This window comes from Aythya fuligula, chromosome 13 (assembly GCF_009819795.1).
Source record: "Aythya fuligula isolate bAytFul2 chromosome 13, bAytFul2.pri, whole genome shotgun sequence".
In the NCBI taxonomy this organism is placed as follows: domain Eukaryota; kingdom Metazoa; phylum Chordata; class Aves; order Anseriformes; family Anatidae; genus Aythya; species Aythya fuligula.
In genome coordinates this window covers 3,790,580-3,818,201 of record NC_045571.1, presented here as the reverse complement: position 1 = coordinate 3,818,201, position 27,622 = coordinate 3,790,580, and the positions used below count along the sequence as shown (strand labels likewise).

The 27,622-nt window shown below is 44.7% G+C and overlaps 1 protein-coding gene across 1 annotated transcript in view; it reads left to right on the top strand.

Annotated features, from left to right (window-relative positions):
• Window positions 1-27,622, top strand: part of TRPC5 (transient receptor potential cation channel subfamily C member 5) — a 62,888-nt gene that overhangs the window by 28,674 nt on the left and 6,592 nt on the right. Inside the window, exons 3-6 of the mRNA XM_032196329.1 lie at window positions 2,559-2,895; window positions 5,781-5,920; window positions 9,972-10,294; window positions 14,676-14,871. Of these exons, the coding sequence (XP_032052220.1) occupies window positions 2,559-2,895; window positions 5,781-5,920; window positions 9,972-10,294; window positions 14,676-14,871 (996 nt within the window). The remainder of the gene's footprint in view (window positions 1-2,558; window positions 2,896-5,780; window positions 5,921-9,971; window positions 10,295-14,675; window positions 14,872-27,622) is intronic.

Sequence of the window (27,622 nt, the reverse complement as noted above, 5' to 3'; positions counted from 1 at the left end):
GGCATTTTACAACACCATTTTCTGGTAGTTATGGGCAACAGGTCCTTGCTTTTTCTGGAGATCATTGCCGTATCAACTGTTGTCCAGTCCCTGCTGTGTGCTTGTGAAGTTAGTTCCAAATCAAAGGTGCTTCTGAGTTTCTTTTCTGATACCCTCTGGACTGCCATGTCACTCGGATGTCAGATGCAGCAGTGGTGTTTATTGCAGTACTAACCCGTACACATCCAGCTTCGTAACTGCCTGCTGCGCCTCTTGGAGGCTTGAGTTTCGGTACCAATTGTGGTCAGTCCGTGTCCTTGAACTGGCCTGTCCAAAACCGGTCCGATTCTGAGATAATCAACCAGTTACAAAGTAGAAAATATATTCACAAAATTCAAAAATAACTGCAGAAAGGACCTTGTTTAATTGCTGTGACGGGTTACCTTGCTTTCTACAACACCGTTCACACCAAAAATCCAGATTCAGAAGAAACTGGGTAGGATGTAAGAGCTGGAGAGAAAGAAGAGGAGATTGTTACTTGATTTTTTTCCTCTTGCTGTGTGTTGTTCCTGGTCTTCTGGCACTGGGGGAGCTCTGCAGGGTGTTGCCAAATACCACTTGCCATCAGAGTGGGGGCTTGGGATGCCACCGCTGCCCCGTGCTGTGGGGTCAGGGACTGAGGAGACCCCAGCATCACCTCCTCCCGCTGTCTTTGCTCATCTGCTCCTGCTGGCTCATTGCTTCCTTTTATTTCCTGTTGGTTTGGCTGTTTTTTTAACATGTCAGGATCGTGCTCTGCTTGTGTAGAGCACTCTGAGAATTGCACATGAAAAGTCCTTGTGTGAACTAAACAACTTCAGGCAGTTCTGGCAGGGCTTGGATGTTCAACAGACACGGGCGTGTGCTGAAGCTTGCATTAAGAAATCGTCTCTTTCACACCAAATGTGATCCCCTGGTGGCAAATTCTAGGTACAAACATTTTAGATGGGTTGAGGAGAGCCTTGTAAGTGTCTCATAAATGCACACGAGGTGGCTGATTTGTTCTTAGCCCTGGCTGCATCTGCACTGTGTGGACTAGTGTCTGCCACGGCGTTTCTGCTGGGGCTGAACATGCAGAAGGCAACCCTTGTGTTCAGAAGCCAGTCCCTTTGCCACCACGGCATCTTTCTTCCAAGAGCTGTTTTAAGTTATAGTGAGAAAAGAGTGCTCTGCCTGATAAAATCGAGCTTCCCTGACGGGGCAAGAAGACAGCACTACACGAAGATAGGATGTTAGCACGCCATCCCTGCCAGAGCTCCCTGTCACACAGAGACGAGCCAAGTGCAATGAACAGCAGCAGCATCTTAGTTGAGGTTGACTTTGGAGCTCACAGAGCCCAGTGACAAACCTGAGTCCAGCAGCTCAGGAGGGGTAACTTCACGGGCTGCTGGAGGCGGGCAGGGCCCTCTGGGCCCATCTGCTCCAGCCCCTGCTCCAGCAGGGCCACCCCGAGCAGGGTGCCCAGGACCACGGCCAGACCCTTCTGAAGATCTCCAAGGAGGAGACTCCACAGCCTCTCTGGGCAGGCTCTGCCAGCACTCAGCTTCCTCACGGTGGGTTAGAAATCAAGTACACAAACACAGTTGTCTTGATCTTGCAGACATCTCTAATTAGCTCTGGGTCTGAAAAGTTCTGAAAATCATGGGGCTGCCCAGGTATAATCAAGGACATGAAGTCTTCTGGCACAGGCCAGAAATATCTTGGCTCTAGTTTCCGATTCCAAGGGCTGTTAGGTATTAAAATTGTCAGAAGTAGTTGCAACCTGAGCATTTGTGGTATGGAGTCCCTGAGATGCAGTAAATCACCACCACAAAGCTGGTTGTCACAGACTGAAAGCCAACTTGCAAGCATCTTTTTTTTTTTTTTTTTTTTTTTTTTTCCCAGTTTGATCAAAGGTTTCTTTTTGCCTCTGCTTAATCTCTTACCTTCTACAACTGCTCTCTTAATAACGAGGCACATTTACAAACGTGCTGTCCTGCTCCCCAGCAGATGTCACCTGGCTGAACTTCACATTACTGCATGCTGTCTCATGCCCAGCCCGGCCCACACGCACATATGCTGGCGTCCTCACACAAATCATGTGCAGCACCCCACACGCTTCTGGAGACGTCCTCTCTCTGACACACTCACACACACAGAGCTTTACATCTTCTCCCTCCTGCCTTGTCGTATAGTCACTTCTTAAGATGCTGACAGTGATTTGTTTGACACAGTTGCAACCTGAAATGTGTTGAAAAAGCAGGGGAAGAGAAAAAGCTAATAGGAATTTTAGTTGTAGCACCTTTGCACAAGGCTTTACGTGTGGTGGGTGACTGAGGATGTTTCAAATGGAAAAGACCTCATAGAAGAAATCTTAAATCCCGTGAAGAAAAACAGAGGGGAGTCTCCCTCCTTTCTTTTTTCTGTCCCTAAAATACATTCTTCTGCCCCATACAAGCCCCAGCTTGTATCTGAGGGTCTGTGTGGGCCCTGACACGTAACACAAGGGGCAGCACGCATGAAGTACCAACCTGTAATAATCTTTCTCTTTTCTTCCTCAGTTTGTTGCTCAGCCAAACTGCCAGCAGCTACTAGCAACGCTTTGGTACGACGGTTTTCCAGGATGGAGGCGGAAACACTGGGCAGTAAAACTCTTGACCTGTGTCACCATCGGACTGCTGTTCCCTGTGCTATCCGTGGCGTACCTGATCGCACCGAAGAGCAGGCTGGGACTGTTCATTAAAAAGCCATTTATCAAGTTTATCTGCCACACCGGCTCGTACCTAACCTTCCTCTTCATGCTCCTGCTGGCATCGCAGCACATCGTCAGGACCGACCTCCACATGCAGGGCCCTCCTCCCACCATCGTGGAGTGGCTGATCCTGCCCTGGGTTCTAGGTAAATGAGAAACCCCCCCAAAATCCTCAGCCACAGTCGCCTGACTCGCGCCCATGGCAACTGTGTGGAGACTCATTTCTGAGCTCAGCATCAGCAGCGTGTAAAGAGATCTGGCAGCCGACTTCAGGCACTGCAGGAAACAGCTGGGCTCCTTCTGGAACAACAGATCCTGTTGGCCTAGGGCTCTTCTGCTGTTCGTGGTGCCATCTGACGTGCCTTTAGAGATGACCCTGAGTAAACCTCAGCAGGCAGAGCTCCCTCCCTGCTTCCCACACGCACTGTGCAAGGAGCGGGTGTAGGAATTAGCTTCTGGGTCATGGTAGTGACAAATAGTGTCACTTGAATGCCAGCTTCCTTCTGCTGGTAGGTGGCAGGAGGCAGAGCTGAGGACCTGCCTCTGCTTTTGCCCTCTCGCTGATCTGCAGTGGGACTCAGCACGCAGGTACCTGGGCTCCCAAATAGCCTGCAGGAAAGCAGAAAAGGGAAGATGAATCTCATGCTGCCTTATGCCCATGTGCTGATAAACACTGACCAAATCAATATTGATTTGCCCTAATGTAAGCAGAAGAAGGAGGGGCTGACTATTATGAGCAGGTTAAAGCTGAGGCTGTTATTCTGGTCTGGCTTGGGCAAGCATAACTGAAGAACAGGGGTGTCCGGGTCCCCCAAGGGCAGGAGGTACAGGTGAGGTGGTGAGGTGGGATGGGAGGAAGTGGGCAGAGCCACTGCAGAAAAAAGGACACCTCTCTCAGCAAACCTCCATCTCCAGAGCTCTCCCTGGGGCTCCTCACTGCTCCTCATGGGTCCATCTCTGCGTCCCCATGCCTGCTGGCTCCTCTCCTGGGGTAACACCAAGACCCGGCTCCTCCTTTCTGTGGTGGCTCAGGATCAGGCTGGTTCTGTGCTGAGCACACCTGGCTGCTCTCTGTGCCAAAACTGAACTTGCTGATGGCAAATGCAGAAAGAAAATTAGAGTTGCAAACATGCTCACAAATCACTTTCCATCCCAACCCAGGGCATTTTGCTTTTTGTGTGGCTCCATCACAACCTCCAGATGGTAACTCAAGCCTCATTATCTTCCTAGCCTGGATTATGGCACTGAGGTGTACGTGATGGTAGAAACTTAAGCTGAGAAGGTTAAATGTCTTTTCTGAGCTTAGGTGATCTCTGCACTTTATCCTTCACTTCACAGTTTAAATTGAAGGAAATGGTGGGCACTTCAGCAAAATTGATGTGCAGATGAAAGAATAATCCATAAACAAAAAGAACTTTCAAAATAGCCTGTCACCGTTCTCTCTTCTTATTTTTTAGTTCCTTTGTTTCAGATACATAGGGATGTTTGGGGATTGTTTATTAAATGGGAGAAATTAGAGCAGTTTCACAAGATTAAAGGTTATTATTTATGAAATATCTTCCACTATAAAAGGAGAGAGAACAGGCACACACAGCATTGCTGTAACTATAGTAACCAGCAATGATAACTCACTATAAATACAGCGTATGAGTTCTTCAACAGGCTCCACTCCATTGATTTATTTTGTGTTTTTGTGTGCATGCAAAGATCTGGCAGCTGTTAGAAAACTACCTTATTGGCCTTGACATTATGCTTGCCTGACCACTGACCTGCTGGCTGGCAGCTGAAGAGCTAAGATTGATATCTGGATGTTTGCAGCAGTTCATTTCAACATTATCTGCTCTTCAGGTTGAACTTTCAGGTCCTAAAATTGAGCTGCAGGTGGCATTTCAGTGACCACTGTGGTATCCTGTGGTTGGGTATGGGCAGCAATTTGGGTAACTGTAGCAGTAATATACCTTGAGATTTATATTTTTTTTTCTTTTCACACACATTTCAGGTCTTCGGTGCAAGGATATTGTAAACTGGCTTGTTCAAAGTACCAGGGGACTCTGAGGACATGCTCAGAAGCATGGTGATGTAGGAGCCTAGCTGCCATTTGCTTTTTAATTGGGCTTAGGCTCTCAAAAGTACTTAAACAGGTCTTAAATAAAGGACACACGAGTTGCTTAAAATGAAAATTTTATGCCAGATAATGAACTACTGAAGCTCACCCTTACCCCTCTAGCAGCAGGGAGGCATGGTGAAGGTTAGCAAGTGCCACAAATTATTACCAGAAGGCATTTCAGAGTTGAGATGATGGGCTCTGGCCATATCCTTGGGAACAAATGTTCACCTCGCAAAACCCACAGCCGTATTTGACGTTAGGTGAGTCACTGCTGAGAGATGTGGTGCCAGGCTGCAGTGCCCTTTTCCATGCTGAGTCGTACCTTTTTTTTTTTTTTTTCACAAATACTCCCGATGGGCTTTCAGTGCAGCAAGATGCATAAATGCAGTAACTGAGCATAGAGAATGAATTCAATTCTTCCTTCTCTGGTGTGATATTTCCAGGTCAGGGAGGAAATATACTGGTATGCAGAAGCTGGTGCCAGTGTCGCGTGTTCTGCAGAGAAAGTTAGAAAAAAAATCAGTACTGTCCAACTGAGCAATAAATTACCATGGGAGCAGACAACCTACGGGAAAACATAACAAATACAGTTACTTAAATAGTTTATTCATATAAAACAAATTTCGTCTGAGCCAATCCACTCATACTGGTTGCGATTAACATATGTTTCAGGCAGCCTCCTTGTCTTTGTATCTGAAGCCCTGCATGGGAAGCCTAGCTCTTTCTCAGATCTCTCTAGACTGCATTCCTAATGGAGTTGTAAAATGCCTCGTAATCAGCATGATTTTACTTGTACAAGACAGGAGGGATGAGGCATTTTTTCCAAGGTGTTAATTTATAATTGTCTTTTCACATCACATACACACAGTAGTTTAACGGCGAGTAATACCTTCTCATGACAGTGAACTCTCTTTCTTTCTGCAGGTTTTATCTGGGGAGAAATCAAGGAAATGTGGGATGGTGGATTCAATGAGTACGTACATGACTGGTGGAATCTGATGGACTTTGCAATGAACTCCCTCTACCTTGCAACTATCTCCCTTAAAATTGTTGCCTATGTCAAGGTACAGTAACCTGGGCAAGAGCATTTGTAACTCGTTTCTGAGAACTGCAGTATATGGGATAGAAGCTATCAGACACAAAATTACAGATCAAAGAGAATAGCTGCTTTTCAAGCAATCCAGTTTTGAAAATTCACCTGGAAAGCTTATTAACTTGTGTGGAGAATGAGCTTCCTTCCCATCTCTACTCTTTGGTTAATACTGAAGTAGATTTTGTGGGCACTGGGTAGAAGTTTCCCAACTTCTGTGCATTTTGTAGCTACTCAGTTGCCAAAGATATGTTTTGTTTTCTGTGTTGACATGTTTCAACAATGCTAAACTTCATGAAAGCATGATTTTTAAATAAAAGAGTAAGGAACAACAAGAATTGGGTTATCTGAAAACATCTCCCGCCAAGATTTATAATCTGTAGTCTGTGAGCCCCAACAGATCTGTAGATTACTTACCAGGAGTCTGTGAAAAGCCTACCACGAAAAGCACACCTGCTGGTAGGGGGCTTCCATCTGCTGTAAAGGAGTCAGCTTCTCTTCTTGAATATATAGGTTTAAACTGTAGGCAAGGAGATGACAAAGGAGCACACTGGAGCTTTAGAACTACAGATTCCTCACTGTCATGTTACATTTGTGGTGAGAGTGCACATCAGAGCTCATCCTCAAAAGCACCTTCCACATTTATAAATTTCTGATGCACCAAGTTAGCATATGCACACGTTTTGAAGCCAGAGGATGGCCTCAAGCGCTTTCTCTCTGTCTCTGTTTTTCAAAGACACAGACAACACACAAAGGGCCTCCTGCAAAGCTCCTTATGCAGTGGCTGTCTTTGACTTCAGTTGGAGCTGCGTGCTTGGCTGGCATCCATCTCCTGAGCCTGATTCTTTTCTTGATGTGAATCAGCTATAAATTCACTGCAGTTAGTGGAATTACACAGGTGTAAATCAAGGAACTGTAGCCTGCTCCTTAACCTTATGCACTTCATAGTTCTGCTGTGCTACTGTGTAGATTTTGCCCAGGCAGAAGGGAACTACTTCTTGTAGCCCACTCCTAGAAACCAGGATAAGCACATCCCCAAAAGCAACCCTGTGTAGTGTGTCCTCTCCCCCCCCCCCCCAAGTTTGTATGCAGGCAGAGGGGAAAAGAGTGGAAAATTTCACAGAGCTCATTGACTCCAAAATGGGAATGCTCTTACATAAACCCTTCTGCAAGCAGTCCTGCTACGGAGCCTTTTTAAAATCCAGAAGGCTGCATAGTGGTGAGTTGGTTTTTCAAAGGAAAAAGCTTCAAGACAGTTGCTATTCCCTGAACAGGCAGCTCTGTGACAGCATCAAAGCAGAAACAGATTATGTCTTTTTTCTCCTAACATTCAGAACCAGTGAGGAAATTAGAGACTTGAAAGGTTGGTCTTTAAACTGTGAGCAATACAGAAAATACTGGAAATTGTAACATTCGTGAACAAATCCTAAAATGTTAACAATCTCTTTCTTTTTCTCTCTCACACACAAATTACTAAAAGAGCCATGCATCCACAGATTTATATGGTCACACACTGAGATTTAAGCTCACAGCCAAACTACACATACAAAGGAAGTACAGCTTTGTTTATATACTTTGCAAGAACTACAGAAACACACGGGCTAACTACAGAGACCTATACGCCAGCACAAAAAAGAATGCTTACAGGAATATATCCATTTGAGTACAGATCAAACCCATTTGGATTAAACCTGGCTAATCTAAGGTCTGGTCCTGCTAAGGACCAGTGTCAGACCATTCCAAGAAGTGCAGAAAATCTTACATAGCAGTAGCTCTGAAACAGCATGCCCCCTCAAGTTCCCTTCTGACCTATGTTGCTTAAAGGTTGCAGTACACTCTGAAACATGAGGATTTAAAACATAATGGTTTCAATTTTTTTTTGCAACGTGACTTAGAAAGGTTTTTGTTATTTATAGAACAGCCCAGGGCTGGAAAAGGCTGGTATATATGCCAGTATACCATAGTCTAATGTTTCTTGGAACTTCAAAAGGTTACATGGACACTTAGCTTTCTGCCAAATATCAGAAAAATAAATTGCATACTGACACTAATATTTTCAATCCTTGTTTTTACCTGGAGACCTTTTTTCCCCCTGATTTGACTGGTTCCAAGACCTGGCCTCAATATTATCTAGTAACAATGAAATTTTCAGCTTAATTATAGGGCAAAAATACTTTCTTAATCAGTTTTCATTTGCTGCATTGAATTACGTAATGAGGAAGGGTGAACGTGACTGTCTGTTGTAACTTATTTGTACTACTCTGTATACATTTCTGCTCTTTTTCATCTTCTGATGCCTAACCTGAATAACTCCAGCCTTCTCAGCATCATTAGATACCGCTGAAATCGCCGATTTCTCTGTTACCTGTGGTGCTGAGCTGTTCAAAAGTGACTATGGTTTTCCAAGCAAGGATATACCATCACTTTATAAAGGGCCAAAATATGACCCTAACGAGTTGCTTTAAAAATAGATGTGAGATGAAGAAGAGCTTTTTACATTCTCATGTGCTCTCTACCCTGGCAGAGAGCCCCAGGGCTGCTGTGTCCGGCCAGCACGCAAAAGAGAATCGTGAACAAATGTGCAAATCTGCTCCCTAGGCAGGGGAGGCTGGCTGTTCACAACCACCCACCCCGCTGTTGGTTATTGGCAAAAGGTTTTAAACGTCTGCTTGTTGGTAAACATTTTAAGACCCGTCTTCAAATCAAGTTAAGAAAGTCAGGCCTGATGTTCACAGAATAGGCAACGGTTCGGAAATGTCAGAAGCAAGCAGAGGTCGCACTGAAATGCCTTTGTGTCATGTCTCAGCTCCTTCATACGGAGGAATAGTTGGAAACATCTACTTGCTTTGTCTGCGTCCTCGAAAAAAATGTGAATTAATTTATTGGACCTTCAGATTTATATGTAAAGTCCCTACAAACTCATCTGCCAATGTGATATTGATGCCATTTCCTTTTGAAACATACAAAAAATATGAAGACACCTAAACACTCTGGCTACACTATCAGCGATATAATTCTAAGTGCACTTTTTGCCTTTTTATACACGTTAAATGAGCAGAAACAAATGCTGAAAGGATAAATTATTCTTGATGTTAAAATGTCTTTGACTCCTGTCTGCTGTGGCAGTGTAGCTAAGCCTGAGAAGTTACATTTATATAACCAGCTCTTTCATGTTACCTGCTTGCATCTGGCTCAGATAATGCTTCTGCTTTTACAGTTACATTACAAACCATGTTAATTTTATAATTGAGGCGCTCAAATGTATCCATTATTTTGGCTGTAATTAGGACTTCTGCTTTAGGTACTTTCCGAAAATTGCCATGACAAATTAACTAATAAGGAAATTAATACTAAGACAGCATTTTGGTTCTGGGCTGTTGGCACCTTTTTGAGATTACATGGGAGGGAAAGCATCCACTTGTGGTGTTCCATCCTTCATTGCTTTCCTTATTCCCTTCCCTCATTCTCATGGAGCTACACTGAACAGATGTATTCTCAGTCTTCATGGAATTAGCAGTGTTTTGAAGGTGCAGTAATATTTAGGGGGGAAAAAGAAAAAAAAAAGAGATAATTGGAAATGACCTGAACCTTCTATGGGGCAGTCCAAACCCTTTCAAATGTTTAAAGAGAAGGAGATCACATGTGAACCCAAGGACCTGAATTACCCACAGTGAATTCGAAATTCAGAAGGCCTGTTATCTAAATTCAAGCTAAGTACAACTCACATACCAGAAACTCAGTCCCACTAAGCTATTTGTACTGGAGGGTCTAAATCTGTCGGAAGTTCATAAGAAGGCTTCATTAAACCTAAGTCTCTGCCCTGATCAACTCAGCTTCGGTCCTGATTCCTGAATTCAGTGACTCCTGAACTGACACTTGGCAGTTGAAAAGCACTTCTTGTGTCACCAGTACCTGGTTAGCATTTATTTACATATCAAGCATTAGTATTAGCAGGTGTGAGTGTTCAAGGTATCTCAAAATCATGACAAGATAATTCACTTTTATACCCTTGTTTTTTCTTTCAGTATAACGGCTCTCGTCCAAGGGAGGAATGGGAAATGTGGCACCCCACTCTCATTGCAGAAGCCCTCTTTGCAATATCCAACATTTTAAGTTCCTTGCGTCTCATATCCCTGTTTACAGCAAATTCACACCTGGGACCCTTGCAGATTTCTCTGGGACGCATGCTGCTAGACATCCTTAAATTCCTTTTTATCTACTGTCTGGTGCTTCTGGCTTTCGCCAATGGACTGAACCAGCTTTATTTTTATTATGAGACCAGTGCCTCGGAGGAACCCAACAACTGCAAGGGGATCCGATGTGAGAAACAGAACAATGCCTTCTCCACGTAAGATGTTCTTTCCTTTATGATTTTCAGGGTGACTTGCGCTGTCTCCTCTCTTACCTGCCTTTGCGTGTTGTCTATCATTGTGCCGAAAGTGTCTTTATTTATTCATTTGCAAATATCAGGTGAGCTGCTCAACTGTGCAGGAAAAGTGTGAGTTAACTGGGGCAGAGAATTCTGCTGAGCTTTGCTGTCACAGAAGGGCTTTTAGGGCTGGAAGTGAGAGACGATCATTTTCGTTCTGGACCAAAAAGTCTTTCTACGTGATCCTGCAACTGAAATTTTATGATGGCTACATACAATTTCAGGATATTTGAGAACGCAGGTATCCTGTTGTAGTATTTGTTTTGTCTTATTCTGAAGGAAAGGGGGGGAAAGCTAAACAAAATGTAGAAAACAAGGGATAAACATGAAAAAAACTGTATTAATAAATAACATGACAGAGCAACAACAGTCTCACGTAGGCCATTTTTACACACACGAGGTTACAGGCTTCTCTGATTCTCTCGCAGTGGGGTGAGACTAAAATCACATCAAAATCCATTTTGCTGGAAATGCTGGTACTTTACTGAGAGGTTGGCATGGAAATCGCTGTGCTGACAGCTGGCAGGGCTGAAAGACAAAGCACATGCTGAAAAATAACATGAATTGTCTTTCTGATCTATTTGTTTTAATTACTAATAGTGGAAATAATTATAATAATCAGCCCCCATCTGATTGTTCTTGCTGGTTGCACAGTACTTAAAACACAAAGGGAAGAGAAATAAATAAAGCACCGTCTAGAAAAGGGCCTACGCCCTGCAAGCAAGCAAAACAAAACTGTTGTCCACCACGTCAGGCAAAATTAAATACAACTTAGCATAATGCCCAGTAATTCTCCACCCTTCGTCAGCTGAAGGCTGGAGGTTAAAAAAGGATTCGTGTCAGTTTTGCACTGTTATCAAAAGCAAATGATGGCTGACGCCACGTTGGAAGAGGGAAGGCTCCAACATTGTCTCTGTCATTGACCCTCCTTACAAGAAGGGGGAGATTTTCCTGGGATAAAGTCCAGCCTTAGAAGAGCCTCATAACCAGAGTCCTGGTAGACCGTACGTGCTGCCATTTTCACTGCAGAGCAGGAACACCATCGGCTTGATTAATTTTCTCATTAAACTCATCTATATCTGGAGGAAGTGAATGGAACTGCACTGTGCTAATGAAAAACAGAATTAAAGACTCCAGTCTTTTTTCTGTTTTAATTGTTTGCAATGCCCCAGAAATGTGTTGTGCTGCCCTTGTGAAGGAATTAAATAGCAAATGCTATTCCTTGATCTACGTCCATATTGATGGAGCAGCCAGAGGGAGAAATGTTTGGCAAGCACAATGTTTGTTAAGTGGCAACTTCTAGCTCGGGAAGGGTCAAAACCACAAAGTTCAGGACTGGAGTGTGCCTTTCCCTGGAGCTACACTGAACAGATGTATTCCAGTTCTGCGTTCTGGTTCGGACCTGTCTCCACTGCAAACCAGTTGTTTTACAGATTTCACTGTTGGCAGATTAGTGGAGCAAGTAAAAACAAGATTTGACTAAAGAAAAAGATCAGCAGGAGGAAAAAACAAGAAAAAACAAAAAAAAACAAAAAACACAACAACAACAAGAAAGATTCTCAAGTAAGTAAGGAGGTACAACATCTTGAGAACTAGAAATGATACAGAACCACTTAACAGAAAGTGTGTGGATCAGTTTAAATACAAACCACAATTTCTCCCACCCTAACATGCAGTTTGAGCCCCCTGCCAAGGAGAATGTGGCACAGGAAGGAAATTGAGGGGGCTCAGCCTTTATGACAGAGGTTTGTTTAAAACAAAATCGCAGTGGGAGGGGATCCATTAGGACTGAGGTCTCCTGGCAGGGGACAGAATGCTCTGCAGTTACTTTTTTGTTTGAGCCTTGCTTAAGAAATTTATTTAACATGTTCTTAAAAGTTTAAATAGTCGTTATTAACACCCCTAGTACAAGCTGACATTTGGCCCTCGAGCAGACGCACAGCATGGGTGAATGGCTAAGAACGAGCAACCTGCAAAACAGAAAATTACATCGTTGGGCTGGGGAGAGCAAGCATGACTGGAGTGAATTCAAATCAGAGCTGGTGTTAGCTCAACTTTGCTCGTAGTTCATCCCTAATGGAAGAATAAATGTGAAAAGCTTTCAATCAGTCCCCTTTGATTCCTACCAGCATTTCTAGGCAGACACACAATAAGATCTAATTTTGTAAGGGAAGGGAAAGCAGGACACTGTTCGTGTTTGTGCAGCTTGTTTAAAATGTGACGTCTATTTACTGGGGCATTATTTCCTATTACTCCCAAAGGAAAGGTTTCGTATTTTTTTGGTGAGGAAATTTTCTGCGTCGCAAACACAGATCACGGAAAAGTAATATTCCTTTGTGACAGCAATGAGGTGAAGACATGAATAATTTAAGTTTTTATGGTGTGGCTTAAGCATATCTGAGAAAGCAGCTTGTCTCCTGCTTAGGCAGGCAGTTTGAAAGTACGTTTAGCACTGTGGTTCTGGCAACTGCAGAAGGGAGAAGAGAGAGAGGAAGAGGAGGAAAGGGAGAAAGAAACCACTTGCACCTTGCTGTCCGCAGAGAGCTCATGGGAGAGTTGGGCTGGCAGCTGGGCTGAGCCCCACCTGAACACTGAAAAAAGATCGTAGCTCTTGCCTGTCATTAAACAAGGAGGAAAGACTTAAGTCTTTCTGCAAAGCTGCAGAAACCGTTTGCTGTCTTTCTCAGCTGTGACTACATGCCCAGATGTTAATATATGGCCTTAATCTGGGCACAGTTACACTCCTGGTTGTAAAATTGGGAGTTCAAGGCAATGCACTGAGCACTTCTGAGACTGATTTCAGTTTCATGTAAGCATGACACGGACATCCATTTCTCCTGAGCCTACACCCTAATCAGTACTTCCACCATTAATAGTTAAAATAAGTTAAAAGATAGCAAGCACTCCGCTATTTTTAATAGCAAAATGCTTAGCATTCTTTGCTTAATCCTTATTTTACCATTACCTCACTTATTTAATAACCCTAACAACCTGACTTCTGGGAGAAAGGATTTTTGCTTTAGAGCCTTCATAATTTTGGCCAGTGAAAAACGATGTCCAGAAAACACAAAGAAACTAAATCCCCATATAAAGCATGGGGCTATGTGTGGAACAGATGCCTGGAGAAGCCAGGAGAACAGATTCCTGGTATGTTAAGTAAAGTATCCGAATTTATTTTTATTGATTTTTCTAGTAAGAGCATTTGAAAATATCTACTGACCCCAGGCCAAAATGGAAACTCTTAAACAGGCATATAAATGTCATTTTTTGATGATATAAATGCCATATTTTGGAAAGCCAAAACAAAGATGCCCAAATAGAGCAATTATTTAGATTGCTGATTATGTATTTGACGTGATTGCAAAAGGTCACTTGTCTCTGGCTGAAGCAAACAGAGACCTGGGATGATCTCATCAGCTGTAAAGCACAGGGGGGTCAGGTCTAGTTCATCTCTGGATGGAAGACTTCAAAAGAAGAAAACCTCTCAAGCTGAATTAATGCGATGACTCCCTTTCATCTGAGTCATTACTGATCAATTGTTGCAGCATGATACTGAGGGCACTGCTCTGCGGTGGGTGGGAGCTGGGCACAAACCAGAGCAGCATTTTCAGCCACGTGCAGTGCTACCAGGCGGGGTGTTAGCAAGCTGGCCTGGCTCACTTGCAGTCCAAGTAATCGCAAGCTGTGAGCCTACATCAGTGCAGAAGGTTCAAGAGGCTGTGATTCCTTGCCTCTCCTCCCTCGTGGTGCCTTCTCGTAGCACGCAATTTGGTCGTGCTGTACTCGAGCATGGGCTCTGTGAGCATTTAGCATGCAGACATGTTAATGATGCAGGCACTGGCTAAACAGGAGAGGTCGTATCTCTACGTAACAGCAGTGTCACTCCGTGCCTGTTTTAATTAGAGGGAACATACCGGGGTTCTTTGCATGGGTGAACATTGGGAAAGGGAATGTCTTTTTTTTTTTTCGCATCACTTAGGCTCGGTGCATCTCACAAGCATGTGATTCTCAGCCAGGTAGTGGATGTTGGTGATGTGATGCAACTCTTCCAACGGGTCACTGTAGCTGGAGTGCAAACTGCCTCCCGGGGAGGGTAAATGGCTGTGCTGAGCAGCTGCTCCGTGGCATCCCAGGCTCCCAATGTTGATCCATTCCCACCTGATTGCTCCCAGTGCTTCCAGTGCCACCAACAGAGCTCTCACGTGGGGTGACACCCAACCTCAGCACATCCAGAGCTCGTAAAGGCATTGATTTCCATCTCCCAGAGCCAAGTAAAAATCTGTGTTTATTTTTCCTTCAGACTTTTCGAGACCCTCCAGTCACTCTTCTGGTCTGTGTTCGGTCTGCTGAATCTCTACGTCACCAACGTGAAAGCCAGACATGAGTTCACAGAATTCGTTGGAGCCACTATGTTTGGAACCTACAATGTCATCTCTCTCGTCGTGCTCCTGAACATGCTCATAGCCATGATGAACAACTCCTACCAGCTCATTGCTGTAAGTTATCTTATTCTCTATCTTTTCACGTTCGTTTTTCCCCGCCATGCCTCATCTGTTTGCCTTGTAGCAAGTGCGTGTCTTCTGGGACGCTGGAGACTGCTGCCCCCACTTTTTGACAGCAGATAGTTGGGATTTCTACTCACTAGCTTGAATCATGCTTGTGGAGGAGGTTTTGCTCTGTTGTAATGTTTCATATCTGGAAAAAGCTTATTACCTCTGAATTGCTCTTGTCTTCTCCTGTAGACTACCTTTACTGATCACTTTGTCATTAGCAGCTGATTTGCTATGTAGCAGAGAGGGCATATAAAGGGAAGCCTTTCCGCTGCATTTTAGCCCGTTTGTTTTTAACTTCCATATTTTTTTGTATATTTTTCCCTCTCTCCTATTACTGCTTTCTCATTTGAAACTGTGTGTATCGGGCGCCCAATCTGCGATTTCTTATTCCATACTCTTCCCACTGAAATTAGATCATTTCCATCTGGAACTGCAACCAGTCTCCTGGCAGCTGACTCCCTAAACCTGTAATCTGAGATTCCCGGGTAGCCTCAGCGCAGGATGAATCTGAGCTGAGGCAGCTCCAGGCTGCCAGTTGGCTGTAGAGCCAGTTTCAAACTTAACTTTATCTTCATACAAATGTTCAAAACTGGTCTCTCTACTGTAATCTCATTCCATGTGCCTAAAAGCCAATCTGTACATTTATAATTACATTTGTCAACAGATTGAAAACTAAAGCAGCATGGCTTTGCATTTTAAGGGTCTTTAGGTAAACTACTCAGAAACAATACGGAACAAAGCTCAATTCTGTGTGCAGAGCACTTAAGGTGAACCACTGGGCACTTTCTAGAGAAGAGCTGATAAAAAGTGACATCAACTATGAACAGAAACAGGAGTTATGAAGTCATTCGTGTCCTCAGCTGGTCACTCAGAAGTACAGGCAGAGCAGAGATTTCCTACTCTGCATTGTATGACTGCTGGATTTACTCTAGAGGAGTAAAGAGGTAGAGGAGACATCCATCTTTTTCTCAAAACAGAGAAAAAGAACCTGCACCAGCTCTGCTACTGCTTCTATTCCCAACTTCCCAGGGAAATGTATGGGTGAACTCTTTCGCTGGCTGAAGCACACAGAGAAGACTATTGAGTTGTCTGCTTGAATGGCTTCCACAACTGCTGTTGATTACCTGCTGATTCACGCGGCTCCTAAATTCAGTTACCTAGTCAAACTGAGCAGAAACCCAGCCAAATCGGTGATACTTTAGAACATCTGATCTTTATCATGTTAAAATGTATGAGAAAAAGTGGACCGCTGACCTTCCAAAGGAGCAGGAAAGCAGCTTATCGCAGAGGCATCGCTCCTTTATCAGTTTGTTTCAATGCTTTAAGTGCTTTCTCTTTGTTCACTGCTACTCCTCACATTCCAGGGAGACTGAGATGAGGGGCAGAAAACAAAGCTGTTCTCTTTAGACATTTTCTCCCATTCCCCTTGCTTTATTGTCATCAAACAGGCTTGTCACTGACACAAAGCCCAAACTTAAGACTAGCTGAAGAATGGAAGTATTTGTTATTCACTGGGATATAAACCACTCATCCTTCTTTTCTCAGAATAATTTGAGTGCTGCAATGACACATCAGAAACAATCCCACGTCTTAGAGAGACCCATCATAACAATTAACTGAAGTGAATGGTCCAGAGCATGGAAGTCTGTTTTTTTGGAAGTTTTTGTATATCCAGCATTTGGGAGTAGTGAATTCCTTCATTGGAAAGTACCGCTTAGGAGAGACCTGGAGGTAAAGGGCTGGAATCACCAGGCATAGCCTAGGCATAACAAGCAAGTCAGCGTGCAGCGTGAGGTGAGGCCCCTGCTCAGAGTAACAACAATGAAAATGCTCTGGGATACTTCTTTGTCACTTAAGCTGTCATATGGCAATTACTACTGAGAGCAGTGACATTTCTTAGGAGGACAAGACACAGTCACTTCCAGCCTCGGCTGGGGCACTGCGTGCTGCTCTGTGTTTTGAAGCCAATATTTCTGCATGCTCATAACATTCTCCCAGGGACAGGTTTTCTTCATGTGTCTTCTAAGGGCAAACATCAATTAATTTCTTCCCTGAAGAAAATAACTCTTTAATAAATGTTGAGCTTTACAACTGTGGGTCATTTTTTTAACCTCCTGTAATCAGCTCTCCCCCTTCTGAATCACAGTAGACAGGTTGCTAAACAGGGCATTTCCTCCTCCTGATGTTTATATTACATCGAATACACAATGAATGACAGCATCCCACCAGGGAGGGAGGAGGAGAAAGGGCAAGACACCCTTGGAGTGGGGTCGTCTTCTCAAATACAGCAGTAGAAAATCTTTTGCCTTGTGCAGGACTACAAAGAAATAAAATGAGCTAAACGTCAGGAATGACAGCACACCATTGCTTGTTGATTTCCCAGCAGCTGAGTGGTAAGAACATCTTCATTAATTCAACTTGCTAATGAGCCATTGGCACTGCAGCAATGTAAGCATTCTTTCTCCCCTCTTTTCTTCCATCTCTCACTTTATAGCCGTTTTGTCACCGACACAAAGCCTTCAGGCTTGCTGTTCTCTATTGTCTCATATGCACACGAATTTTCTGCTGTGAAGTCAGAGGATGGAGAAGGCAAGCTGTTCCTGCCCTTGGTCATGTTTCCCCTGTATGGGATTTGGGCTCGGTAGTTCATTAAGTACCACAGGCACACGGTATGAAACCACTGGGTATCTGTGGAAGGCAGAGCAAGGCAAGCAAAGAGTAAAACATGCACAGAGCTTTGAGGGATTCCTGACTCACAGAAGAATTTTTCTGAAATAATTTTGTTGTGTGTTTTTTGTTTAGTTGGTATTTTTTGTCACTATGCTATTTCAGACTTCAATACACATATTTTATACGGGTACCCTGAAGCCATTTTGATACTGATTTTTTTCATGCTAGACCATTGTCAGTAGCGGATTATGGGAGACACTATTTTACTGAAAATGCAAACAAAATCCAAAGGCACAATGAAATGTCCACGCATTGTGGGCTGTTTCAATTTGGGAAGATCAGAATGTTCTATACAAGCAGCACAGAATGCAATTGGATGTTATGCACTGCTGGGTCTCTCATCTAAATACCTTCCCAGACGTGACAGAAATACCATCCCCTGATGAATGCAAGAGGAATGTGTCACGATGACAAGAGGAAGGACAATGGGACTTATCTGAGAGTGGCCAGGTGGCTCCATCACTCACAAGTAGGATAAAGTAACAGAGTGGGTAATGAGCACATTTTATGTGATAGGCTGTTTCTTATAGGACTGCCACTTGGCTGTGTCTGAAGTTGTCCAATCCTCCTGCCAGTCTTTTTTTTTTTTTTTTTTTTAAAATATGCTGTTTTGTCAAATCACTGTGACAGTGGGTATTGTGACACCCAAGCACGCATGTCTTCTAGGTCCCAAAGGTGCAGGTGCAATTTGGTGTTCTGTGGTGCAAGTGCATTTTGCAGGAAACTAGCACTCGATCTGTATTTTCTGAAAGCATGTTCCTCATGGACACATCCACCAGTGTCTGGAAAGCCACACGGGAATTACTCACTGGGACTGTACAAACAGTTCTGACGTGCAGCTGCAGGAGCAAGGGAAACAAGATCAATAGAAGAGGAGCTAAGGCTCCTTCAGGAGGGAAACCGTAGGGCTGTGATTTGGATTCCAGGTGGGTTAGAGCAACAAGTGGCACACAACAGCACTGCAGCACCAGGCATCCCACCGACATTAGGGAGAGCTGTAAGCCCTTGCAGCTTCCAGAAGTTTTAGGGAAGAACAAAGATGCTTAATGCCTCGGGAATAGCACCACACCAAAGCAGGTCTGGGAAAAATTACCCTTAACTACTGCTACCGTGCAAGAAAGTGAAGGTGTTACTTCTGCATGCTTAATTTTTTCCAGTGCATCTCTGAAGGCTGTGTGTGACCAACCTGAGAGCTACAAATGCTGATATTGGAGAAATGAGGACTTTGGACACCAAGCAAGGAGTGCAGGTTTAAATGATAGAATGAAACAGAGTTCATTTTAGCACATGTTGTGGAGAAGAAGAATGAAAAAAAAAATAAATATGGTGTATAGCAAAACAAAAGCTGTATAGTAAACAGAAACAGTTGGTATGTACAGCTAAAAATAAGCGATCACTTTCAGGAAATTGACTTTCAGTGTAGGGGTGCTGTACATGGAATTTTCTTCATTTTTTTTCAGAGTAGAGAGCTTAAAAATGAAAACACAGAAGAGTCTAAAAAAACATCCAATTCCCTGTTCCATTGTTTCCAGCATGACTTTGGATTTCCCCCAGGAGGGAATATCGAACTTTTCTTGATCTACAATGAAAAATAAATTCCTCTGGTTCTCTACACCAGCTGAAGGCCTTCACCACCATGGCAGTAACTGGTAGCCAGTTTACTTCATGACAGCTGCAGAAATTCCCTTCCTCACTGTGATCTGTGATCCTTAGGGCTGTCCAAAACTATTGCACCTCCTCTGCTGATGTGAACTGCACAATGACTACTTGGTGTTTTTGCTAAGGAAGAATTTGACAAATCACAAAATGGTAATTCAAGATGCAGAGCTGGACAGTCCCTGCACATGGCAAGGTTTGGGACAGTGGATTGTCCCCCTGTAAAGGTGAGGCCAGCTCCAAAGCCCAGACTAATATCCAAGCTCTGCTAAAGCATCAGGAAGTGTTTGTCTCACAAGAGCCATTCAAGAACCATTAATTCGAATTTCTTAGGAGAAATTGAGATGTGCTTGGTTTTGAACTCTGTCATAGAGCAGGAAATGAAATTATGTGCTTGTTGTCAATATGAGCTGGGATTAATAATTCATCTTGAAGCTTTTTACAGAGTAACAAAGCAACTAGGGTCTAGAAAGGGAGTTAAATGACTCTCCTTTGGTTTGCCAGCTGAATGAAGTATCAGCATTTGTTCCCCAGTTTTATGGTCCTCAGGTGCTCCAGCTGGCTGCGGCACACATGCTGCTGTCACTGCTCACGTACAGACCCCATGTCCTGGGTGCAGGTAGCATGCTCAAGCCCTTCCTTCAATCTGGTGTAACCACAGCCATCCAAATCTCAGTTACCACACTCTCAAAATTCACCCATCTCATCAGAAACAATTAATTAAATCACAAATCCTCTTGAACTGCCGCAGTGCCTTCTGTGACCTCTGGACAGGCAGATTTCCATCGCTCTCCAGTTCCCTTCTTGGGAGCTCAACGTGGTTTTTGAGGAGTGGGATTGATGCCCAAGGCAGGATGCTGTCTCTGGAATTGATGACGGGGTGCAGAGGACTCCCAGCAGATTTCTGTTTGAAAAGCAGGGAAATGGATCTCGGCGATGATGTGCTGCGATACCGCCATACGGCGAGAGGCCAGTGTGTGGAATTAGCCCCGGAGCCTCGCTGTAGACTGGCAGGCAGCTTAATTGCTTTTTGTTAGCAAGCTGAAGTATTCATTTGAAGGTGTAGAACTGTTTGTCTTTTTGCTGGCTTTGGCCTAATTACATATAACCCATGGACTTGAATCAAGTTGTTAATATTCATCTGGTGTTTGCAGAGCCTCTAAATGGGAGCACTCTCTATGCTCTGACTTCATCTTCTGCATCTTTCTTCTGTTGTTAGAGCAGACAAAGCTAATTTGCCATCCTAGGGCCCGATCCTTGCAAGCCCTTGCTCATGTAAGTGTTGTCAGCAGGATCAGAAAGATAAAGCTTTCTGGTGTTTTTAATCTTTTTTTTTTATTATTATTGTTTTAATGTATTTATCTGACCCCATGTGCCGCCAGGGCCAAACCACCTGGGCGTTATTCAGAGGAGTGGAAACATGACATTTAAGTAAAGACCAAGATCTTCAGATTTTGGGGTGACCCCAGGCTGATTTACGATATTATAGGGAATTTGCTGGCCCTGGCGTGGCTGGGTTTTGTTTCCCTGATGTACCACGCTGGTGCCCCACATGACAGGTCAATAACTCTCTGCCCATTACGTCGAAGCAGCGCAGCAAGGTTCGCTCCTGCTACATGATAGAAGCTGAAGTATCCAGATGGACCCACACAGGTTGCAGCCCCCTGCAGTAGCCCATCTTTTATTTAGACCTGACAAGCTCAATTAGCATTATCTCGTGCTTCTGCATCAAGGGGACTTCTGTTAAGACGGCAGAGGAAAAGGGAAGAAGCAGAAGATAAAGGAAAAATGTTTTTGAGGAAAAAGCAGTAAGAGAAAAGGGATTTGTCTGTGAACTGTCACCTGATGGTAAGCAATGGGAACAGCTATATTAAGACTCCCCTGAAATATGACTTCTTAGATTGTAGTCACAGAAATCACAGACTCATCTAGGTTGGAAGAGACCTCAAAATCACCGAGTCCAACCTCTGACCTAACACTGACCAGTCCTCCACTAAACCATATCCCTAAGCTCTACATCTAAACGTCTATTAAAGACTTCCAGGGATGGTGACTACACCACTTCCCTGGGCAGCCCATTCCAATGCCTCACAACCCTCTCAGTAAAGAAGTTCTTCCTAACATCCAGCCTAAACCTCCCCTGGCGCAACTTAAGCCCATTCCCCCTCGTCCTGTCACCAGGCACGTGGGAGAACAGGCCAACCCCCACCTCACTACAGCCTCCTTTAAGGTACCTGCAGAGAGCAATAAGGTCGCCCCTGAGCCTCCTTTTCTCCAGGCTGAACAAGCCCAGCTCCCTCAGCCGCTCCTCGTAAGCTCCTGTAGCTCTGCTTGGGGTTGTTGTGCCCCAGGTGCAGGACCCGGCACTTGGCCTTGTTGAACTTCATGCAGTTGACCTCAGCCCATCGGTGCAGCCTATCCAGATCCTCCTGCAGAGCCTTCCTGACCTCGAGCAGATCGACACACGCACCTAACTTGGTGTCATCTGCAAACTTACTGAGGGTGCACTTGATGCCCTCGTCCAGATCATCGATGAAGATATTACAGAGGACCGGCCCCAGCACCAAGCCCTGGAGGGTGCCACTAGTGACCGGTCTCCAGCTGGATTTAACTCCTTTCACCACAAGTCTTTGGGCCCAGCTACCCAGCTAGTTTCTAACCCATTGAAGTGTGATGTTAGCGCTGCATGGATTTCATCTTCAGCATGCTGCAATATAGCAAGTAAGTTCACGCTAATTATATAGGTGAAACAGGATACATACAACTCCATCCAATTAAACAGAAAGATTTTGAAGAATCTGGGTGCTGTGCTGCAGTCACAGTGTTGTCTGGTGCAGCTCCCCACAGCTCCTCAGCTGCACACCCAGCGCCAGAATCTGGGGGAGAAATAAGGACTTCATCTCTTAAATCAGTGCTCTGTGCACGGCTCGAGATTCAGTTACGGGACTTGAGCAATCTCATACCTTCATAATGGTTTCCTTTCTTTTGCCTCAAGGATATGTTTAAACAACCAGAATATTTAGCTACAATTTTTCATTTTTGAGCAATTTTTCAAGTTTTGGCAGCTCAGCTCGTGCGCTGCATTTAAGTGACTGTGCAAGCAGGCTGCTGTCTGGAGGCGTCAGACACCGGCTTCTCCCACTGGCGCTGCGACCTTTCCAGCCTCAAGAACAGACACAGTCCATCTCCACTCCTCTGCTGAGGGTGGGCAGTTCACAACCAATGATAAAAGCAAAAAATACCTGAACAGCTGTGCGTGGTTTCACTGATTAACTATAAAAGTTTGGGAATTATTATTTTATTCTTCATGTTACTTAAGGAAGGATTATAAAGGCTACACATATATTTATATAAAGAGGTTGTAAAGTCTAACAAGATACCAAGCCTTGATCCCGGGCAACTCCTGCAGCACATGAAAACAGCTCCCAAGGTCAGACCAGTGATGAATTTACTGTTGTCGCTGCCTTTCTGGCCAGCTGGATGTGGCCAGATATCCTGGGACACATTTGTATAGCAGAGGAGCCAGTAGCAAAGAACATAAAACGTACTTTGTGAATATTCATAATCAGAGCTCGGATCTGAAAGTTAGACACAAGTGCCCTTATCTAAATAACACGTTAAATAAACTGCTAGAGCTGTAAATACCTTTGGGAATGACTGACATCGCATTTCCTGGTTGAAATCACACCCTCTTAATGGCACAGGCTGGATCCTGAGATCTGAAACTCACAGGTAGACCCTAACTGGGCTTTTGCTTCTTGGGACTACTTTCTCTTAAAAAGAAAAAAAAGAAAAAGAAAAAGGAAAAAAAAATAAAATAATGAAGACAGCTACAGAGAAGTATGCGATTCTCCTTGATATCTGTCTCTCACCAGTCTAGCAATAAAATTTAAGACATTTCTTCATCCTTGGAAGACTCTAATCCCAGGTTGCTCTGCTATGCAGAAAAAAATAAGCTGTGATATTGTGGAAATAGCACGAGTAGAAATCAGGCTTTCTAATTTGCCACAGTACTAAGAGTCACCAGTGCTCAAACACTTGGGGTTAGACATCCTTTTTTAGCCCCCGATTTCTCCATGGGCATGTGTGAATTACTTGATTGTGACCTGGCTGGAGGTCGTTAACATTATCAGCACAGATATCCGCCTTATCTCTCTGACTGCCAGCTTGAAAAGAAGCTCTTATCAGCTGGAGATAAGGGAGAGAGGATGGATGGCAGGAAGAACAAAGCCTTGGTGATATCTCTCTCATTGTTTCTTCTTGCTGAGTTTTTTTCTTAGAGCGCTATTTGTCTACACGACCTTCATACAGCTCTGATTTATTTGACTGTTAAAATAAAACCTGAACTTTGCTGGAATATGACTGAAGAACAAAAAGGCGTCAATTCAAATCATTTACCTACGCTAAAAGCAGCACAAGGCACAGTTTCCTCAGATCCGATATTCCCTGGCCTTCTCATTAGCCATCGCTGTTCCCATCCAATGCGCTGGTGGGAGATGAAAGGTAATTGATATCTATAACCTGCATACGAGGTGGAATGGCGTGCACTGCCAGCTGCAATAACAACGGTAATTACGAGATCTTCTGCACCCAGCCGATATGAATAGCAGAGCTGCCAAGGCAGGCCTTTTCCAGGTAGAAGCAAAGCGATTCCCTGGAGCTGGGCGAACCAGGCACGCTGCAGCATGGAGGGACGGCGGAGGAAGTCGTGGTCAGCGCATCAGCAACATCGCTGGGCCTTGTCCAACAGCTCCAGAGTGTTCCTGGGGCAATTCCCAAGCACAAAGGGGAAGCTCCCAAGAGGACTTCCCATAAACATCTGTAACTGGGACCCATGAAACTTTGCAGCGTGACAGTTACCTCGCTGGGAAGTAACACGTGCCTGCCAAAAACAAGTGGCTAATAGTATGAGGCAGTAAGATTTACATGCTAAATCCTTGGCAGAAGATTTAATAGCCCCTAAAGCAGGAGATGTGAGGATAGGTTACATTTGATGTTCCTTGACAGCAATTTAAAGCACTAGGACTGCCATTTCTGTGAACCCAGGGCTTCCAGGTTTCCTCCTGAGCTGGGGCTGCCACGATGCGCTGCAGCCACGGCACGCGCTGTCCTGCTTCTGCCTGACCTTGACAGCAGGACCCAGGAGGCTGGGGGATGTTATTTTGGGTTTGATGCCACTTTTTTGTAAGATCTGGCCAGAGCAACTGGTGTGCTTGGACACAGATGGCATTTTGCTGCCCTTCAGTGCACGGCTGCCCTACCTGCTTCTGGCGAGTGCTGCCCGTTGGCTTTGTGCTGTGCTCAGTAAGGTGTCTTGAGCTTGGGCACTGCAGAACTAAATCCTTCACCAGTTTCTCATTAGCATCTTGTTCTACGGACTGTACCATGACTGGGCTCCTCATCTGGCATGCAAGTTCTAAAGGCTCGCAGTCCCATTGATGGCTTGTCTGCTATGGAAAAGTTTATTTATTTTTTCCTCCCATGTGCTGTGTTTGATTTCTCCACCCAAGGGCCTTGCTGCCTCCTGCATTTTACCAGATAAGGCTTGCTCTTGTCTGAAACCAAGCCTTTACCTGTATCCTGGCCCAAGACTTCATTTTTCTCGTACCCCAGAGTCAGCATTTATGTGCATTTCTTTGAGACCTGCACGTTTCATGAACGCGCTTTTCCTTTCCTTTCCTCTGTTGGCGCCAGGACATGCGCAGCAGCCCCAGCTCCCTCCCGCACCGAGCACCCTGTCCTTTCCTGCTTGCTGTGGTTTGCTCAACAGCTCCCTGGCCACGCAGCTGCCCACCCCAGGGGTCTTTCACACCTTAGGTGCTGGGCTGTGTCAGCCACAGACCCATTCCCCAGTGCAAATATCCTGTGGCTGCTCGGGACCTGGCTGTTCTGCCTGGTGCACTGTGATTTCGCACTAGAGAGTAGTTTCATCTCTTCTTTGGCTGTCTCATTCCCTGTTCTAATTGCTTTTTCTAATGCTAGATAGTCCTCCTTTAGCAATTTTTCTTATATTATTTTTGAGATTGATCCCATTAAGTTCTTATCCTTCAGTATGTCATCCCCAGCTTTGAAAGCAAAGTCATTTGTTGTCAGCTGCAGCTGAATTACCTGTGCATTAATTGCCTTTGTAGGTCCCAGATTTTGCTCGCAGATGATTTTTTTCTTTGTATGAAATATCTTTATTTGAAAAATATTCAGCGCCATTTACCTCAAATAGCCTGCTTGGGTTTTTGCTGCTTGCTTCTCTGAGCTTGTCATTAAGCCCCCAAGCTCCGTCGATGTTATTACCAGCTTGCACAACACGTATTACAAAATTAACAGTCTTGAAACTGCAGAAAAGTTGTCTGTGTTGGGTTCTGCAAAGATTAACGTTCTCCTGGCTCTCTTTCTGCACTTCTTTCTGTTCAAGACACACAAAGGCATATTTTTTTGTGCTAGCCTGCTTGAAAGCCATTACTGATATATTTCCTGTGCTGTTACCTGCTCTGGGTTTAGCCTGCAAAGAGCAGTAACGAGGCACACGAGATAGAAATATACTAAACATAGTTTAATGACTTTCTCCTGCACTTAGCAGCTCAGCTAATTATACAGCAAAAAAGCACCTCTGACGTTTGTTCTGTGCCTCTCAGGGAATGGGCCCCTCCCTTACCCGGTGTGCTGCAAACCAGGCATGTTCACGAGCACCTCTTAAAGGTGGATGATGTGCCCCCTCCTTCCTCCCTGGAGGACAGTCCTACAGCTTGGGCACTTCTTAACCTGTGGAGCTGCTGCTGGCACCTCCCGGGACAGCAGCAAAGAGCAGTCCTTGCAGAAATCACGCCAGCTTCTCCCTGCACACCAGGAGCTGCCTGCGCCTCCTTCCGAGGCACTCAGCCACGGCCAGACAGCCTGCTCCCCAGGGCATTGTCACAGCCCTCTATATCTGCATCTGACAGGCAGCAGCCTGATTTCCAGCTTAGCCCACTGACTGTTGTATAATAAAATACAAGAAAGGCACACGCAGCCCTTTTTGTGCCAGCTCGAAAGATGCTAGACATCTTTATACATTATTCTGCACAAAGGGGTGCGGGGAGGGTTTGTGTCGTAGGGACACACTTCTTTCCTCTCGTTCAGGGAAGGGGAGAAGCCCTCGTGCACCTCCTTGTAGCATAAAGGAGCTGAAGTAGCTGATTATCCTGTGCTTGTCTTATCATGGGTAAGTTTGGAGGTATCAGCGTGCCTGGCTGCTGAGCTTCATCATCAGCTCTGTGCTGTTTTCACGGAGTGTTCCCAACATGGCTCTGCAGCAGCAAGGAGCTGCCGTAACCCCTCAGAGCCAATGTAGGCTCAGGACCCTCAGCCTCATCCCTGCACTTTCAGGGATGCCAATTCAAGAGGCACAAGATCGGTCTCCTGTACCCTGATGTGCCCCAGGCTTGTGCTCCAGCTCCTGGGGGCTAAGGTAACAGTAACAGCTTTTTCCTCTGCCAGCTTTTCAGCCGCCAGGGAGCTGAGATCCTAAATCCACGAACAAACAGGTTGAGAGGAACCTAGATGCAGAGGTAGTCACTTAATACAGAGAGCTGAAAGTCTTCCAGTGATGGGGCTGTGCTGGCTGGGCCAGGACCCACTGAGAAGCTGGATGTTTTTTGGCAAAGTGTGATCTAAACCATATGGCCCAGCAAGGAGATGGTGACGGAAGTCTTTATAAAAAGCATTTTACAAAATGTAAACAACAGATTTTTCTGCACAGAGATAAAGATGGAGATCAATGCTTGAATTATCCTGGATAATTAGTGTAGCAGGTAATTATTTAAAATCGGGCACATCTGTGAATACATCACTTTGACTGAATTAGAAAATCCTCACAACTGCTACAGTAAGATGGCTCCAGCAGTCCCACAGGGAAATCTTTATGGGAGATTAATTCTCGCTTCAAATGGCAGAGATTTGCAAGAGGATTAGGTGGCCAGTATGACACATCCGCATTGTGACAGAAAGTGATCCAGGCTTTTTGTTCTCACAGAAGAGCCGAGTGGTGCTTTCTTTGAATTCACGTGTTCTTTGAGCTTGAGGGCTCGGCCCTCAGAAGTAGTGTTTTATAGCCGAAAAGATGAGCAGTGAAGGAAAGTGGTGACAAGAGCAAGGGCAGGAGAACAGCAGCTTGAAAAGAGGACAGCGAAATCCAAACTTGGATTTAAAGTCCTAAAAAGCAGCAAGGTCACGCTTGCAGAGCTGGTGGGTATGGTTTTCAGAGTACTATAAAGTGTACAAAAAAGTTGTCACCTAACATTATATGAGACAGCGCAGGTCTGGGAGGACTGGGTGA